Here is a 15,423-nt window from a genome sequence, read left to right on the forward strand (position 1 = left end):
GGCGGGGAACAGTATGCTCCTTGGAAGAAAGGTGTGATATAAATGTAATGATAATAACAGTGACTCTGGGATGAGCCCATTTAATGAGCTCAGGCCTTGAAGGGAGGGCGATCCTGGCCATCCAAGGCTTGCTTGGGAGCAGAACCGCATAGGATCGGGTTGCCATTAACCCCGTCTCCTCCTCCGTCACACCCTTAAATATTGCCCAGGGTGCTGGCGCTCACCTGGGTGCTCTACTTTTAAAAAAAAGAAACCGTGACGGAGGCGGGGAGGGGCAATTCTGGATCTTCTCGTGCTGTGATGACTCGGCACTGCAGGCGGCAAGGAGCGCGGCAAGGAGCCCTCTGCACTTGCGCAGGGGCCCTCTTGGCGCCCAGGCCCATCTGCTGCCCGCGCCTTCCTGGCCGCGGCGGCTCCTCCTCTGCCCGCCCCTCCGCGTGCCCTGATCCGGCTCATCGGGGACGAGAAGCGGTGGGAGGCCGGGCAGCAGGCGGAAGCGAGGAGGGAAGGACCCGCAGCGGCGCCGGCCAGCAGCTGAGTCCGCCTCTGCCTGCTCCTCTCCCGGCCACCATGCGCACCTTCCCGGGCGCCGTGGCGGCCTTGCTCTGGCTCTCGCTCCTGCTCGTCCTGCCCGCCTTGGCCGCCGTGGCTCCTCCGCCCAGCGTCGCCGCAGCTGCCGCTGCCTCCTCCTCGGGCTCCGGCTCCAACAGCTCGGGGCTCTCGGAGCCGCCGGCCGGGAACCGCAGCGAGGGCGCCCAGCGGAGCCCCATGTGGGCTCTGCTGCGGGACTTGCCTGCGCTCAAGGCCGCCGTCATCGGGGCTTGCGCCGCCAGCGTGGGGCTCATCGCCTGCTTGCTCCTCCGCGTCCTCAGGTGCGTAGTTGGGGGGTTGCCAGCTGCTTCCGCAGCCCGAGGCTCCTCTGCCTTTTGCAACGCAGAACTGGAGCTGGGGTGGCAGGCTGCAGTGGGCGCAGGAGGAGGCCAGGCCGGGAGCCCCCCATCCGCTCCCAGGCCAGCTCATAGCTGTCAACTTTCAGGTTTGAAAATAAGGGATCAGCAGCCTCACCTGTCCCCGGGACAGTCTAACAATCCGGGATGACAGCGGGAAACGGCGCTGGAATAAGGGAATTTTCCGCAAAAAAAGAGGGAAGGTTGACAGCTTGGTTCTTTGGCACCCTTGGGCAAGGGGGTGGATGATGGTGGGCCGGAGTGGAGGGTGGCATCTAAAGGCGGCAGGACAATTGGAGGCATTGTCTGGCACTCCCAAAGTACTTCGTGCACATTAGAAATGTCTTTTATCAGATTGCACATTCTTTTGAATGGGCGATGTGCATGTTTCATGTTGCTCCTGTACACTGCTTTTGTTTCCCTTCGGGCGAAAGGCGGGTGTAAATCTCAAGTGAATTGGTAATCTTTATGATGATTCAGAAAGGTAGGCTAGTATCAGTTCTCCACTATATTACAAATTGGCGATAAAAGGTTTGCTTCTTTAGCTGCTGGCCAATAGTACTAGTTAAATAGCACCCTGCCCTTTAAAAAAAGTATTTACAGCGCAGTCCTCTGCAATGCTTACTCAGAAGTAAACCCCGCCACCTTCAGCGGGGGTTATTCTCAAACAAGCTTATGTTGGATTGCCGCCTTAATATGCTTCATGTACATCAAATCGGTAATCTTCACAACAGCCCTGTAAAGTAGCTGTCAGTATTCGTTATTCTCATGTTGTAAGGGTTGGGGCTCACTCTGAAATAACTTTGTTTCTTAAAAGACTAGTCAGTTTTGGCACCAGTGCTTTAGCATGTCCAGACTGCTTTGTTCTGATATTTATTTGCAGGCTTCATCAACCTAGACCCTGCAGATGTTGGACTACAACTCCCATCAGCCCCAGACAGCATAGCAAATGGTGAGGGATGATGGAGGTTGTAGTCCAACAACGTCTGTAGGGTTCCAGACCAGGGAAGGCTTATTTATTGTATTATTCCCTTAGAGCTGGAAGTTGCTCATAGAAACCTGCATCTTCAGAAGTCTTACTCTTAACATTAAAGGGGAAAAACCCCATTGCAAAATAGGCTTTCCTATACCAGGGGTCAGCAAACCTTTTCCAGCAGACGGCCGGTCCACTGTCCCTCAGACCTTATGTGGGGCCGGACTATATTTTGTGGGGGGAATGAACGAATTCCTATGCCCCCCAAATAACCCAGAGATGTGTTTTAAATAAAAGCACACATTCTACTCATATAAAAACACCAGGCAGGCCCCACAAATAACCCAGATGTGCATTTTAAATAAAAGGACACATTCTACTCATGTAAAAACACGCTGATTCCTGGAGCGTCCATGGGCCAGATTTAGAAGGCGATTGGGCCGGATCTGGCCCCCGGGCCTTAGTTTGCCTACCCATGTCCTATACTAACTCAGTAAACCTTGTTGCAACCCATTAAGAAAGTTGGGCTGTATTTATTATTACCATGTTCCAGCTGAGAGTGATTTGCCTATTCCCCCATCTCTTTTCATATCTGCCATGAAAACTGCATTTCTTTAAATGGGGGGTAGGGGTGGGGTGGAGATAGGATTCCCCTTTCAGGGGTCTTTTTTTTGCTCCCCATCTTTACTGGACCCTCCATGTTTTGGAGGGGTGCTCTCTGCCTTTTGCAAGCTTTGCTGTACATGTGTGTGTATATGTTTTGAAAAGACCTATCGGAGTTGTATCTCTCTCATAATTGAATCGTAGTTTCTTGAGCAGAGTTTACACAGGGTGCAAGGTACCCCCCCCGACCTTTTCCCAGCAGAGTTTCCCTGGGGAATGGCAGTAAGGAAAAGTCACTTCCTTTTTTTGTTTTTAAAATAATATTTATTCTTGTTATACATTAATTTACATTAAACTATACACATACCAAACCAGATATTACATACATACAAACATTACACACCCAATACATACCCAACATACCGTACCTACAATCCAACGTTTACACTACAGAAAGTAGACTTCTGACTCATTCTCCTTGAGCTTTGTTACCAATCATATCTCTATACATATGTCATGTTTGTTCTTCTCCTTTTTCTTAATGATTATCTAAACGAGTGTTACTAAACCTTCTCTTTATTTACAATATTTAATCTATGTCTGCCAGGAGACTTGCGTTGTCCATATAATTTTTGAGATATTCTTTGAATATTGACCATTCTTTGTTGACTTTTTGAACAGTATAGGAAAAGTCACTTCCAATGCAGAGATAAGGAGTCCTGTGACAGCCTCACCTGGACAGCAGGTGACCCACAAGTCTTTTCTTAGCTTCTTATGCTGAAGCAGACCATTGGTCCATCTAGCTCAATACTGGCTACACTGACTGGCAGCAAGGACTTTCTAGGGCAAGGTTTCCCAAACTTGAATTTCCAGCTGATTTTGGACTACAATTCCCACCATCCCTGACTAGCTCAGGATGATGGTATTTGTAGTCCAAAAACAACTGGAAACCCAGTTCTAGGGTTTCAGGCAAGGGTGTTTCTCAGGCCCTACCAGAAAGATGTCGGGGATTTAACCTGGGATGTTTTGCCACTGAGCTAAGGCTTTCCTTGCAGTCTCTCTCCTGATGGTACAGAGGACTAGGGATATCAGAAACTGTGGTAAAAGGATCAGACTATTTGCCTTTGGCTCAGTATTGGCGGTGATTCCCCAGGATCTCCGGCAGAGATCTTTTCCACTAACAGCTACCTGGTCCTTCTTAAACAAGAATGATTGGGAATTATAAGTATGACTGTCTGCATTCAAAACATGTCCCCTTCCACACCGAAGTATGTTCCCCTGATGCCACATCAGGCTTGCTTGTCTTTGTGGATGTTTTTCTCTCTGCAGGATGCATCTGTGACCAAAGGTTACACTGCTTGCAAATATTTCTGAAAGCTGGTCATGTGTCTTTCCTGAAAAGAGGATTCTGCCTCTCCCAACAGGAATTCCTCTTGGTGGAGGAAAACAATAGTTGGAACTGCCTTTAGTGCTTTGGAGGCAAAAATGAGCAGCAGTTTTTAAGTACACAGAGTTAAAACGCCCCGGCCTGCCAATGATCGGTGTGTTCCTGGGAACCTGTCTTTCTGGTATGAGTCATTCTCCTGTCATGTTGTCAAAAAAGAGAAGGTGCTGCAGGTGCAGTTGTCATGGAAGGGATGAGGAAGCTGGGCTCTGAAGGTTACACGTCTGCACACACACACACACACCCCGGCCCATTGCTAAATGTTTGAAGCTTGTGATGTTGGTGTCAAAGGCCATAGCTCAGTGGCAGAATAATTTCTTTGCCTGCATAAGATCCCAAGTTCAATCCTTGGTGTCTCCAGGTGGGGCTAAGAAAGATCCTGTTCCTAAATCACTCAGAGTAAACACTACTAAGCTAAATGGGTGAATGGTCTGACGTTAAGTGTTTTCAGCTTTATAAGTGATGGCAGGACTTTTAGGTTGACAATTATTTGTTATATTCCTCTTTGCAGCATTTGAAATTTGCCAGGCACATTTTGCGCCTGGCTATTGGGGACGCGGGTGGCGCTGTGGGTTAAACCACAGAGCCTAGGACTTGCTGATCATAAGGTTGGCGGTTCGAATCACCGCGACGGGGTGAGCTCCTGTTGCTCGGTCCCTGCTCCTGCCAACTTAGCAGTTTGAAATCACGTCAAAGTGCAAGTAGATAAAAAGTAAATGGCGTTTCCGTGTGCTGCTCTGGTTCACCAGAAGCGGCTTAGTCATGCTGGCCACATGACTCGGAAGCTGTACGCCGGCTCCCTCGGCCAATAAAGCGAGATGAGCGCCGCATCCCCAGAGTCGGCCATGACTGGACCTAATGGTCAGGGGTCCCTTTACCTTTATTGTCCACTTGCAACCAAGCGAAGATGCCCGGGTGCAAGTATGGTGCCTGACGTCTCCACCATCTGGAAGTGCATGTCATTGGATCTTGCCTGTTTTTGCACACTAACACCACATCTTGTAGAATTCCATCCATTATATTTTATCTGCACAATCAGGACAAATTTTAGAAACCAAAATATCATACTGAAAAATACGGCTTTTGAACTGTCTGGCCCTAAAATGACAGCTAGACTGGTTTTGGTGACTGTAACCCTGGCTTAAAGAGCCATTTGGTGGATAGCTCATATATCTGAGTTTCTAATGCTGCATCTGTGTTAAGTTTTTAAACAGTGTATTTAACATTCGATTGTTAACATTTCTAAGTCGCTGCGAGAGTTTTGCTGGAAGCAACTCAGAAATTGAACTAAGAATAACAGCAACAATATAGGCAGCTGTCTTCTTCCAGGACAGATGTACCTCAGGGTTTGCATGGACTGGCAGTGATTCTCCAGGGATTCAGCTTCCCAAATTCTAGCTGAAGATATTTGGGGCCCAATTCTGCATGGAAAGCCAGTGCTGTATCATGGAGCTGTGGCCGAGAGATGACTGGTCTGTTAATTTGACTCCTCTAAAGGAAGCCTGCAAATAGCCACTTGCCTGCTCACCTGTGGCACATATGAATTTTCTCCAGGTGATCAAGCAAGGAAACTTCACACACAACACACCCATTGTTGCATTGATATATGTGATTGGAACTAGCAGCCTAGTAGAAACTAGGCTAGTGCTCATTTTGTGAAACTGATTGGCAAGGCTACCTGAGGTTGACATAGTATAATGCAGACTTAAACCAGTTTAGCAACTGTTCATTCACCAGGAAACCCTGGAAATAGTTGTTTCATGGAGGGTGCTGAAAGCATGAATGGTACCACTTGAAGATATCAGGTGGACAGTCTTGTGACCTACGTCACTAAGACACTTGAAGCTTGCACTTGAGCAAACTGAGCCAAAAGTGTGTGTGTTTTTCTAGCCCTGCTCGGGGATATTCTGCATGCCTAAAGGCTACATGTGATTATGGCCAAGGTATAGCAATAATATTGTGCATGACCAGAACTGGATGCAGTATCAAAAGGGTGGGTGTGTTGCCCAACCTGTAATGGCCCTGCAGAAATCTGTGTATCGGTCTCAGGCCCTTTGTGGCTTGTCAACAGGAATACACTGGGTATGTGGAACATGGAAAGGTAAATTGCTCCCTCCACGATGGGATGGGATCTGTACACTAACTAGCCGATGGCTTTCCAGCAGGGTTACACAAATTAACCCCACTTCAGCACCATGTAGGAGTGAAAAGGCTTAGCGGTGTCACAGAAAGAGAACGGTTTTGTAAAAAGCAGTAAAATGTACTGGCTGGGCTCCTCCCCTCGACGTTGCACTCTCAAATTTTGCCCTACTCAAAAAGTGCCTGGTGTGTTGCCTTTCCTTGGAGTTTGGGTAGGCGAATCATCCTTTCCCCCTAATATGTTGACTTTGCCAAGAGGTATGTCGAAGGCATCCCAGTAGTGATGTATGGAAGTGAGAGCTGGACCATAAAGAAGGCTGAAGAATTGATGCTTTTGAATTATGGTGCTGGAGGAGACTCTTGAGAGCCCCATGGACTGCAAGAAGATGAAACCTATCCATTCTTAAGGAAATCAGCCCTGAGTGCTCGCTGGAAGGACAGATCCTGAAGCTGAGGCTCCAATACTTTGGCCACCTCATGAGAAGAGAAGACTCCCTGGAAAAGACCCTGATGTTGGGAAAGATGGAGGGCACAAGGAGAAGGGGATGACAGAGGACGAGATGGTTGGATAGTGTTCTCGAAGCTACCAGCATGAGTTTGACCAAACTGCGGCAGGCAGCGGAAGACACGAGTGCCTGGTGTGCTCTGGTCCATGGGGTCACGAAGAGTCGGACACAACTAAACAACAACATGTTGAAGGCCAGCAATGTGCAGCCTATTCTGAACTGGTGCCAGATTCACCAGGGGCCCTTCCATGATTAATTTGTTTGGGGTGGGGAACCTGCAGCCTTCCAGATTCTGTTGTACTCTAACTTCCACCAGCCCTAGGTGATAGGATCATTAAGAATATAAGAAGACCGTGCTGGATTAGGCCAGTGGCCCATCCAGTCCAGCATCCTGTTCTCACAGTGGCTGGCCAGAAGCCTGTAGGAAACCTGCAAGCAGGACCTGAGCACAAGAGCTCTTTCCACTCCTGTAGTTTCTAGAAACTAGGAAACCAAGTTGGTGGCCATCACGGCCTCCTGTGGGAGAGAGTTCCATAGTTGAACTATTTACATCAGGGGCCAGCAAACTTTTTCAGCAGGGGGCCGGTTCACTGTGCCTCAGGCCTTGTGGGGGGCCGGACTATATATATATTTGTTGTTGTTGTTTAGTCGTTTAGTCGTGTCCGACTCTTCGTGACCCCATGGACCAGAGCACGCCAGGCACTTCTGTCCTCCACTTCCAGTGAGCACTCAGGGCTGATTTCCTTCAGAATGGAGAGGTTTGATCTTCTTGCAGTCCATGGGACTCTCAAGAGTCTCCTCCAGCACCATAATTCAAAAGCATCAATTCTTCGGCGATCAGCCTTCTTTATGGTCCAGCTCTCACTTCCATACATCACTACTGGGAAAACCATGGCTTTTACTACACGGACCTTTGTTGGCAAGGTGATGTCTCTGCTTTTTAAGATGTTGTCTAGGTTTGCCATCGCCTTTCTCCCAAGGAGCAGGCGTCTTTTAATTTCGTGACTGCTGTCACCATCTGCACTGATCATGGAGCCCAAGAAAGTAAAATCTCTCACTGCCTCCATTTCTTCCCCATCTATTTGCCAGGAGGTGATGGGCCCAGTGGCCATGATCTTCGTTTTTTTGATGTTGAGCTTCAGACCATATTTTGCGCTCTCCTCTTTCACCCTCATTAAAAGGTTCTTTAATTCCTCTTCACTTTCTGCCATCAAGGTTGTGTCATCTGCATATCTGAGGTTGTTGATATTTCTTCCGGCAATCTTAATTCCGGCTTGGGATTCATCCAGCCCAGCCTTTCGCATGATGAATTCTGCATATAAGTTAAATAAGCAGGGAGACAATATACAGCCTTGCCGTACTCCTTTCCCAATTTTGAACCAATCAGTTGTTCCATATCCAGTTCTAACTGTAGCTTCTTGTCCCACATAGAGATTTCGCAGGAGACAGATGAGGTGATCAGGCACTCCCATTTCTTTAAGAACTTCCCATAGTTTGCTGTGGTCAACACAGTCAAAGGCTTTTGCCAATATATATATGGGGGGGGGGGAATGAACGAATTCCTATGCCCTACAAAAAACCCAGAGATGTATTTTTTTTAAAGCACACATTCTACTCATGTAAAAACATGCTGATTCCTGGAGCGTCCGTAGGCTGGATTGAGAAGGTGATTGGGCCAGATCCGGCCCCCAGGCCTTAGTTTGCCTACCCATGATTTACGTCTATGCCTAATGAGAAATGGCAACGCAATTTCCCACAATTATACTGGGGGGTGTGCATGGCGGAGGACAATTATTTCCAATATGGAGTGGGGCAGCATCCCGCCATCCATCAGGACCCAACCAGTACAGCTGTGTTGGATGGGACTGATATGTGATATGTGTTGGATGGGACTGATACAGTCCAAAAGATATGGAGGGCATCAGGTAAGGGACAATGAATGTAGGGTCTCCTCCTTGCTTTAGCCGCATGAATGTATTGATCTGCAGCTGCAAGTATCAAGGACCGTATTTCTTCCCCCAATCTTGCTTCTCAAGAGTGGTGGTGCTGCCGGCTCAGAGTGGGAGGGGGCCACGTCTTGGGATCATGGGGTCAGGAGCGGATCCTTTTAATCCTGATGGCTGCCTGGCTAAAAATAGATTAAAGGCTGAAGAGCAGTCTGAGCAGCGGGCCAGCTGACAGCGAGCGATTGCAGCCTCTGGGTGATGGGGAGCAGCTGTTCTTCATGTGACTGAGTGCTTGGTCAGAATCACGGCTGGTGAATGGAAAGGGCTGAGTGAGAGTGGCCACAGACTCCACCTTTCTCCATCTCTCCTTCCCTCCCTCCTAGCTGTCTTCTTGCTGAGTTCTAAGTTTAAGCATCCAGATTTGGGGGGGGGGGACTTGAAGAGAGAAAGCCAAGGTCATTCTGGGAGGTGGTGAGAAAGATGGCTTTTAATAATCACTTGCTGGGCATTTGTACCAGAGGAGTACCCATGCTCTCTGGGACCTATTCAGTTTACAGCCTTAGTACTGCTACAACTGTTCCTGCTGCTACTACTGCTCTGATTTATATGGCACCATCAGCATGCGTGAGGCAGCAACAGGACAGGCCATTGCCCTATGCAGCTTACTGTTATAATACCATTACTTGTTACATGGCACTATCAGTGTGCATGGCCCAGGAAGATGATAGGTCCCTGCCCCAAGCGGCTTGCAATTTAAAATTCAGTGTAGGGGCAATAGAAAAGGGAGGGAGGTGAAGCTAGGAATAAACAGAGGAATGGTTGTTTACACAGCATGTCATTTGGGTGACCATGTGGCTGGCCTTCTGCTTGAAACTCTGGATAAAGTATCCCCCCCCCCTTTTAAAAATCACAAAACCCACCTTCACTGTACCTTGCAATAAGGAAGTTTATAATATGCATGGAAGTAAAACTATGTCTGTTGGCTGTAGTTGTTGTTTTTAATCCATATCCCAAGGCAGGGAGGAATAATTCTGATCAGTGTTAGTGATGGAGCAATCACACCTAGTGGATAGTGTTTGTTATGGGCTAATTAATCGGGAATAAATAGGGTGATCTTGTGGACACTTCCTAAATGGGCTTGTAAAAGCTATATTGGTTTTTAATGGCTCATTATGTTTGTGGTTCATGGTAGTAATTTCAAAGAAGGTCTTTACAATGGCAGCTGAACAGATTAAGCAGCAGATCTCAAGGGTTGTTTAATCACTGGCAATTACAGTCCTTAAGTGATGCAGCGTAGCAAGTCCCAGATAGGTCTGTGCCCCAGTTGGGGTGCAGAGTGATGGTCCCTGCTATGGAAGGTGGGGCGTCCTCATTTCTTAGCGGCATTTGTGTCTTTACAACCCAGGCAAATGAAAGCCTGTTCAAGTGTGAACACTGTGCTCCAGACAATCAGAGTCTTAACCATACCGGATTGCAACTCTTGAATCAGACCAACAAAGAGGCAAAATATTCTCGACATGAGAAGCTTCATGGGATCTGGCCTGAAGGCACCTAGAGACAAGTTCCGGTTTGAATTTGAACAAGGCCACGCAGATGGGAATGAAAGCAGCCTGGAGGCTGCACACAATTGTTTTGAGGGATTTACAAGAGGGTTAGTAGTTGCGCTAACCTGATGCAGGAGGAGCCCATCGGTTCCCACTATGCTCTGTTCATGTATTTGTAAATCAAACATAATTGCAAAATGTAGTCGAATAAGTAGAGTGTAGTGGTCTGGTGAGTAGAGAATTTGCCTCGACATAGGCAGATCTGGGTTCAAATCCCCACGTACAGTGGTACCTCGGGTTAATAACTAAATTGGTCATGGAGGTCTGTTCTTAACCTGAAGCACCACTTTAGCTAATGGGGCCTCCCGCTGCCGCTGCACAATTTCTGTTCTCATCTTGAAGCAAAGTTCTTAACCCGAGGTACTATTTATGGGTTAGTGGAGTCTGTAACCTGAAGCGTCTGTAACCCAAGGTACCACTGTAGGATGTTCTCTCTCTCTTCTCTCCCCCCCCCCCGCCTACAAGTGTTTTCTCATGCAGTCGTACCTTGGTTCTTGAACGGAATCCATTCCGGAAGTCGGTTTGACTTTCGAAAATGTTCGAAAACCAAGACAAAGCTTCTGATTGGCTGCAGGAGCTTCCTGCACTCAAGCAGAAGCTGCTTCAGCCGTGTTGGACATTCGGCTTCCAAAAAAGTTCGCAAACCGGAACACTTTTGGGTTTGCGGTGTTCGGGAGCCAAAACGTTCAAATCACAAGGCGTTTGGGATCCAAGGTATGACTGTATTAGCTGGAGCAACAATGAGAAGCTGAGAGTGGCTGGAAAAGTGGCCTGGTAACAGTGGTCTGCTGCATCTTTCTCTCCACTCCTATTTGGATGGGTTTAAATAAATTGTCAGTGTTTTGTTTCCACAATATCCGTGTACACCTACAATATAATTTTCTTGCTGTTTTAGGTCTGGCAGGAAGATTAAAAAAACCCGCAAGTATGACATCATCACAACTCCAGCAGAACGGGTGGAAATGGCCCCCTTAAATGAAGATGATGAGGATGATGAAGATTCCACAGTGTTTGATATAAAATATAGGTAAGGAGAGGGGGAGGACGGTGTAAACATATGGGTGAGTGGGTGGAACTTTTTAAAAGGGGGGTGATATCTATGTTGGTCTATTAAGAATTGAATAAATTGGATAGTACTTCGCTACGAGATCTCCACCTAAGAAGATCAACCATTATTAGCACTTGTGGAATCTGTTTAGTACAACCTTCCCCAAGCTCCAGATGTTAATAAGTAGAATTCCCATCAGCCCCAACATCATATGGCTGTGCTGTCTGGGGGTTAATGAGAGTTGTAGTCATTAACATCTGGAGAAGGTACCAGCGTGGGAATTTAGGGAAAGGCTGCTTGAATTAGATCAGCTTCTATTAGGTACAAAGTCTGAGCCTCTGTTCATGCACCCCATCTTCAAGTTTAGTTACAAGCTGCAGACTTCGGTGTCTTTCAATATGATGCCCTCCTTTTTTGTTGTTTTTAAAATACAGACCAAAGAAGAGTTCTGGAGAACTTGAAAAGTTGCTCACAACTTTGTGAGGGTTCGGTTGGTCCTAACAAAGGTATTAGCCTACTGCAGATTTTGGATTTGTTGAGGGCAGGGGTAGAAATTAGTGTTCCCTGCCACTCGCCTTTTCCACTCCCCTTTACAAACAAGGCCTGGAATGTATTTGGTGGAGTCCTTTCCAACTTTCTCTTGTGATGAAGAGCAAAGTAAGAGTAACCCTGTCCAGCTCTGTGGGTCCTTGCAGGTCACCAAGGAAGCAGCTGTTAAGTCTGGATCAAGCACAAAGGGTACAGGACCTTGGACAGCTCCGAGGAGCTTCTGGAGATGTTGTCTCTGCAGGGATCCTGAGCCAACCAAAGCTTTATACAGTGGTACCTCGGGTTAAGAACTTAATTCGTTCTGGAGGTCCGTTCTTAACCTGAAGCACCACTTTAGCTAATGGGGCCTCCAGCTGCCACCACGCCGCCACTGCACGATTTCTGTTCTCATCCTGAAGCAAAGTTCTTAACCCGAGGTGCTATTTCTGGGTTAGCGGAGTCTGTAACCTGAAGCATCTGTAACCCAAGGTACCACTATACTGGCTAGCAGGGGACGCAGGCAGGGTCAGCTCCAAGTGGAGAGTATGCAGGAACAGGACCCTGACGTGCTATGCTAAAGCATCTCCCGAGGCCAGCTACAAGAGATGTGGCCTCTGCAGGGAGCTGAACCTCCATGTAGGCTGACCAGACTCGATGTGTGGTAGGCTCTGTGTTCCCTGGAGGAGCTGCCTGGCTAGTTAAAGGACCCTCACCTTACTTTGTAGCGAGCTTGGGGGTTAGGTACTGCAGGGTACGCAACCTCTGAGTCAGAGGATCGTGGCAAGGCTGCGTCCTTTGGCTGGAAGGGCTGTGAGGTTCTTTCCGCTGCTCTGCCGCCTCCCGTAGGAAGTAGCTTGAGCCTCATCACTGTCCTCTGATGTGCATTTCAATGTCCCTGACAAAGGTCCGAGAAGGACGTGCAGTTGACAATGGCCAGCGCTTTGCATCAACACAAGCCTGTCTCTCAACAAACCCTCGCCTTGCAAGACGGTAGAACAGTACAGAAGGAGACAGTTGAATTCATCAAAATTTGGGATGCTTTTCCATCATAGCTGGATCTCCAGAGTACCTTTGTTCCTTCTGATAATAAAGGTCCCTTTAGATCAATACCCGTCCATAGAATATCCCCCCTTTCCAACGCACAGATGCCCTTTTGCATACAGACGCCGAGCATTGTGTTGTTCAAGGGTGTGTGTGCGTGCTATTCTCTGGAGGCTGCTTTTAATTGGGTTTCTTGCAAGTGAGAGCTGGAGGGTCTTTTCTGTACACTGCTAGGTGGATTGTGTTGGGTGTGAAGCTGGTTTTTGAACACATTGATCTCTCAAGCAGGCTGACTTGCCTGCTTGGAAGGCATAATTGCTATTCCAGAATGGGATGAGGTGGCAGGGAGAAGGGAAGAATGACAAGTTTGCTGAGATGCTTAAACTCCCAAGATGTAATAATAATAATAATAATAATAATAATAATAATAATAATAATAATTTTTAACAATGACAACTACTCAAGATTGCAGCAGCCAGCCTTGAATTTTCCACCATCATTGAACTGTTTCAGCCCAAGGGTGGAGGGAAGGAAGAGAAGCGTCAAAAGGCTCTTTCTAAGGCAAGCGTCTTGCCTGGGCGATGTCCCTGGGTGCCATTAGGGGACAGATCCTGGGGCTGTTTCATGTAGTTCCCCAAAGTGTGTGGCAAGAGTCCTGCTAGCACACTTTGGGAGAAAGAAACTGAAACTATTAAAGCCTCTTATTGACCCCAAAGCCCCTCCCTCGGTTAGGAGGCATCAGCCATGCCTTTTGGTCAGCAGTCATCCCTCCTGAAAGAGAGAGATGGAGCAGGTTCATTCACTGCCCTGTCAGAGAGGTTGCCCACTGAGTCTCTCTGTGTGTTGCCATTCTGGATGCGCCTCCTTCCATTAATATATATGCTCAGTATTGTTTCTCTGGCATTGCCCGTGTTGCCTATTTGTGGATAGTGAATGTGTTGCAAAATACCTCTGTCTTTGGCAAATGTACTTTTGTCTTTCTCTGCCTTTAGTTTTTGAAGTATTATTATTATTATTATTATTATTATTATTATTATTATTATTATCTTACATTACATTAAAGTACACAACGTTTCTAAGCACTGTACGTATATTAAGAGAGAAGATAGTCCCGGCATGCAGACTCACCATTTAGTAGATTCAGCATGTTAAGGAAATAAGGATGGGGATGGCAGAGGAAAACAAACATTGGAGAAGCTGCTCCTCTTTTGGCCGATGGTTGGTGGCACCTTGGGCTCCCCTTTGCTATGTTCTTCTTCCTGGGAGGCAAGGGGTGCAGCATCCCAGTGGACACTTAGTCCTTTGGCCAATGCCAGAATGTGCCTCCCTTTAACTTGGCTGTCTCAGGTATCTGGCAGTGGGAGCAAAGTATTCCCTCCCCCAATTCATGTTGGGGAGCCACAGACTCCCTTCAGCTGCTCCTTCTCTGACTGCTTGACAGAGCCAAGCTGGTTGCCCACTGCCCAAAATGGGTTTGGAGCAAAGAGACTAGGTTGGCCACATACCCAGCTTGTGAGGATGGCCTGCATCTTGTTGAATTTTATGAGACACACTTCTCTGCTGTTGCTAATTATTTCATTTCTCTTCCAGGTGAGGCTGTTGCACAAGGCTCATCAGGATGGAGGTCTCCTGTCAAGAACCTTGCAAGAACCTTGGCAACAGAGGGGAGAAGGAAGACAGAATCTCAGCATCAACAAAACTTACAATTTCCCACTCTTCCAAAAATATATACATACATAATTTATGATGGATTTTGACAGGAGACAGCTGAGCATCAGGCATATACATTGCTACTACGTTCCTGGGTACCAGGTTGGAAGAACTGGAGGTGCTTTTCAACTGGAAAAAACCCCTCTCTTTTTGTTTTGTTACAGATTTGGTTACCTGCAATGTTTGTAGGCCAACCCAGAGCCCTAGTTATTAGGAGTGCCAGTTTGTTCGAAGGCACCCAGGCTAACCAAAAAAACTCTCTGCTCAGAAGCGCTAAACTTAGATGGATTGTTGTTCTCCACGGCAACCAAAACGCCTGGCATTGTGTGGTTCTGGGTTGTAGCAACCTCTGCTCATCTCACAGAAGCTCAGGACTTGTGCAAACTCTGCTGAATTGATTGAACCTGTGTATTGATGTGTGAATGTGTGTGTGTTTTGCTTTTTGTGGGTGAGACGTGGGCCGCTGTGATGACTTGCTACTACTACTGATAACAATTGCACTAATCATCTGCTCTTGCAATAAGGCTCTCTGCCTTCTCTCTAAGGGGGTATCTCCACAATCCTCTGGGGAGGGCAAACTCTGAGAAGGAGGGGGAGAAAAACCCAGCCAGTTCAGGAGGAAAGGAAAGATCTTTTTTGGCAACCCCTTGCCCCTCTTTCCCTGTTCCAGAGGAAGTCAAACCTTACTGCCGGTGGGGGGGGGGGGCTCACCTGTGACCCTGTAGATGTTGTTCTGACTGTTGGCTGTGCTGGCTGGGGCTAAAGGGAGTCGGGAGTCCAGTAACCTCTGGAGAACTGCAGGTTCCCAATTCCTGCCTTACACCGAGTGCTGTTTTGTGTCTGTGTCTCCCTCTGCCTGTGAGTCGCCTCTTTCTCACCTCTATTGTATTTCATGACAATCTGCAGTGAGGCTATTAAAGAGCAATTAGGATAA

The 15,423-nt window shown here is 47.5% G+C and overlaps 1 protein-coding gene across 2 annotated transcripts; it reads left to right on the top strand.

Moving 5' to 3' along the window:
* Positions 1-285: 285 nt before the first annotated feature.
* Positions 286-15,423, top strand: FAM174B (family with sequence similarity 174 member B). 2 transcript variants are annotated; one of them, XM_082198838.1, is made up of 4 exons: positions 286-872; positions 11,058-11,189; positions 11,645-11,716; positions 14,370-15,423. In XM_082198838.1, the coding sequence occupies exons 1-3, from the start codon at positions 301-303 to the stop codon at positions 11,691-11,693; spliced, it is 753 nt and encodes a 250-aa protein (XP_082054964.1). In that variant the 5' UTR covers positions 286-300; the 3' UTR covers positions 11,694-11,716; positions 14,370-15,423. The 2 variants fall into 2 exon arrangements, with proteins under 2 accessions (XP_082054964.1, XP_082054965.1); XM_082198839.1 differs by lacking the exon at positions 11,645-11,716.

Source organism: Podarcis vaucheri (assembly GCF_965113315.1).
Source record: "Podarcis vaucheri genome assembly, chromosome: 14".
In the NCBI taxonomy this organism is placed as follows: Eukaryota; Metazoa; Chordata; class Lepidosauria; order Squamata; family Lacertidae; genus Podarcis; species Podarcis vaucheri.

Excerpts from the sequence above, each read along its gene's own strand:
- FAM174B (XM_082198838.1), top strand. The coding sequence starts at position 301 with ATGACTCGGCACTGCAGGCGGCAAGGAGCGCGGCAAGGAGCCCTCTGC. Across the intron at positions 873-11,057 it reads TTGCTCCTCCGCGTCCTCAG|GTCTGGCAGGAAGATTAAAA; the intron begins GTGCGTAGTTGG and ends TTGCTGTTTTAG. Across the intron at positions 11,190-11,644 it reads GTGTTTGATATAAAATATAG|ACCAAAGAAGAGTTCTGGAG; the intron begins GTAAGGAGAGGG and ends TTTAAAATACAG.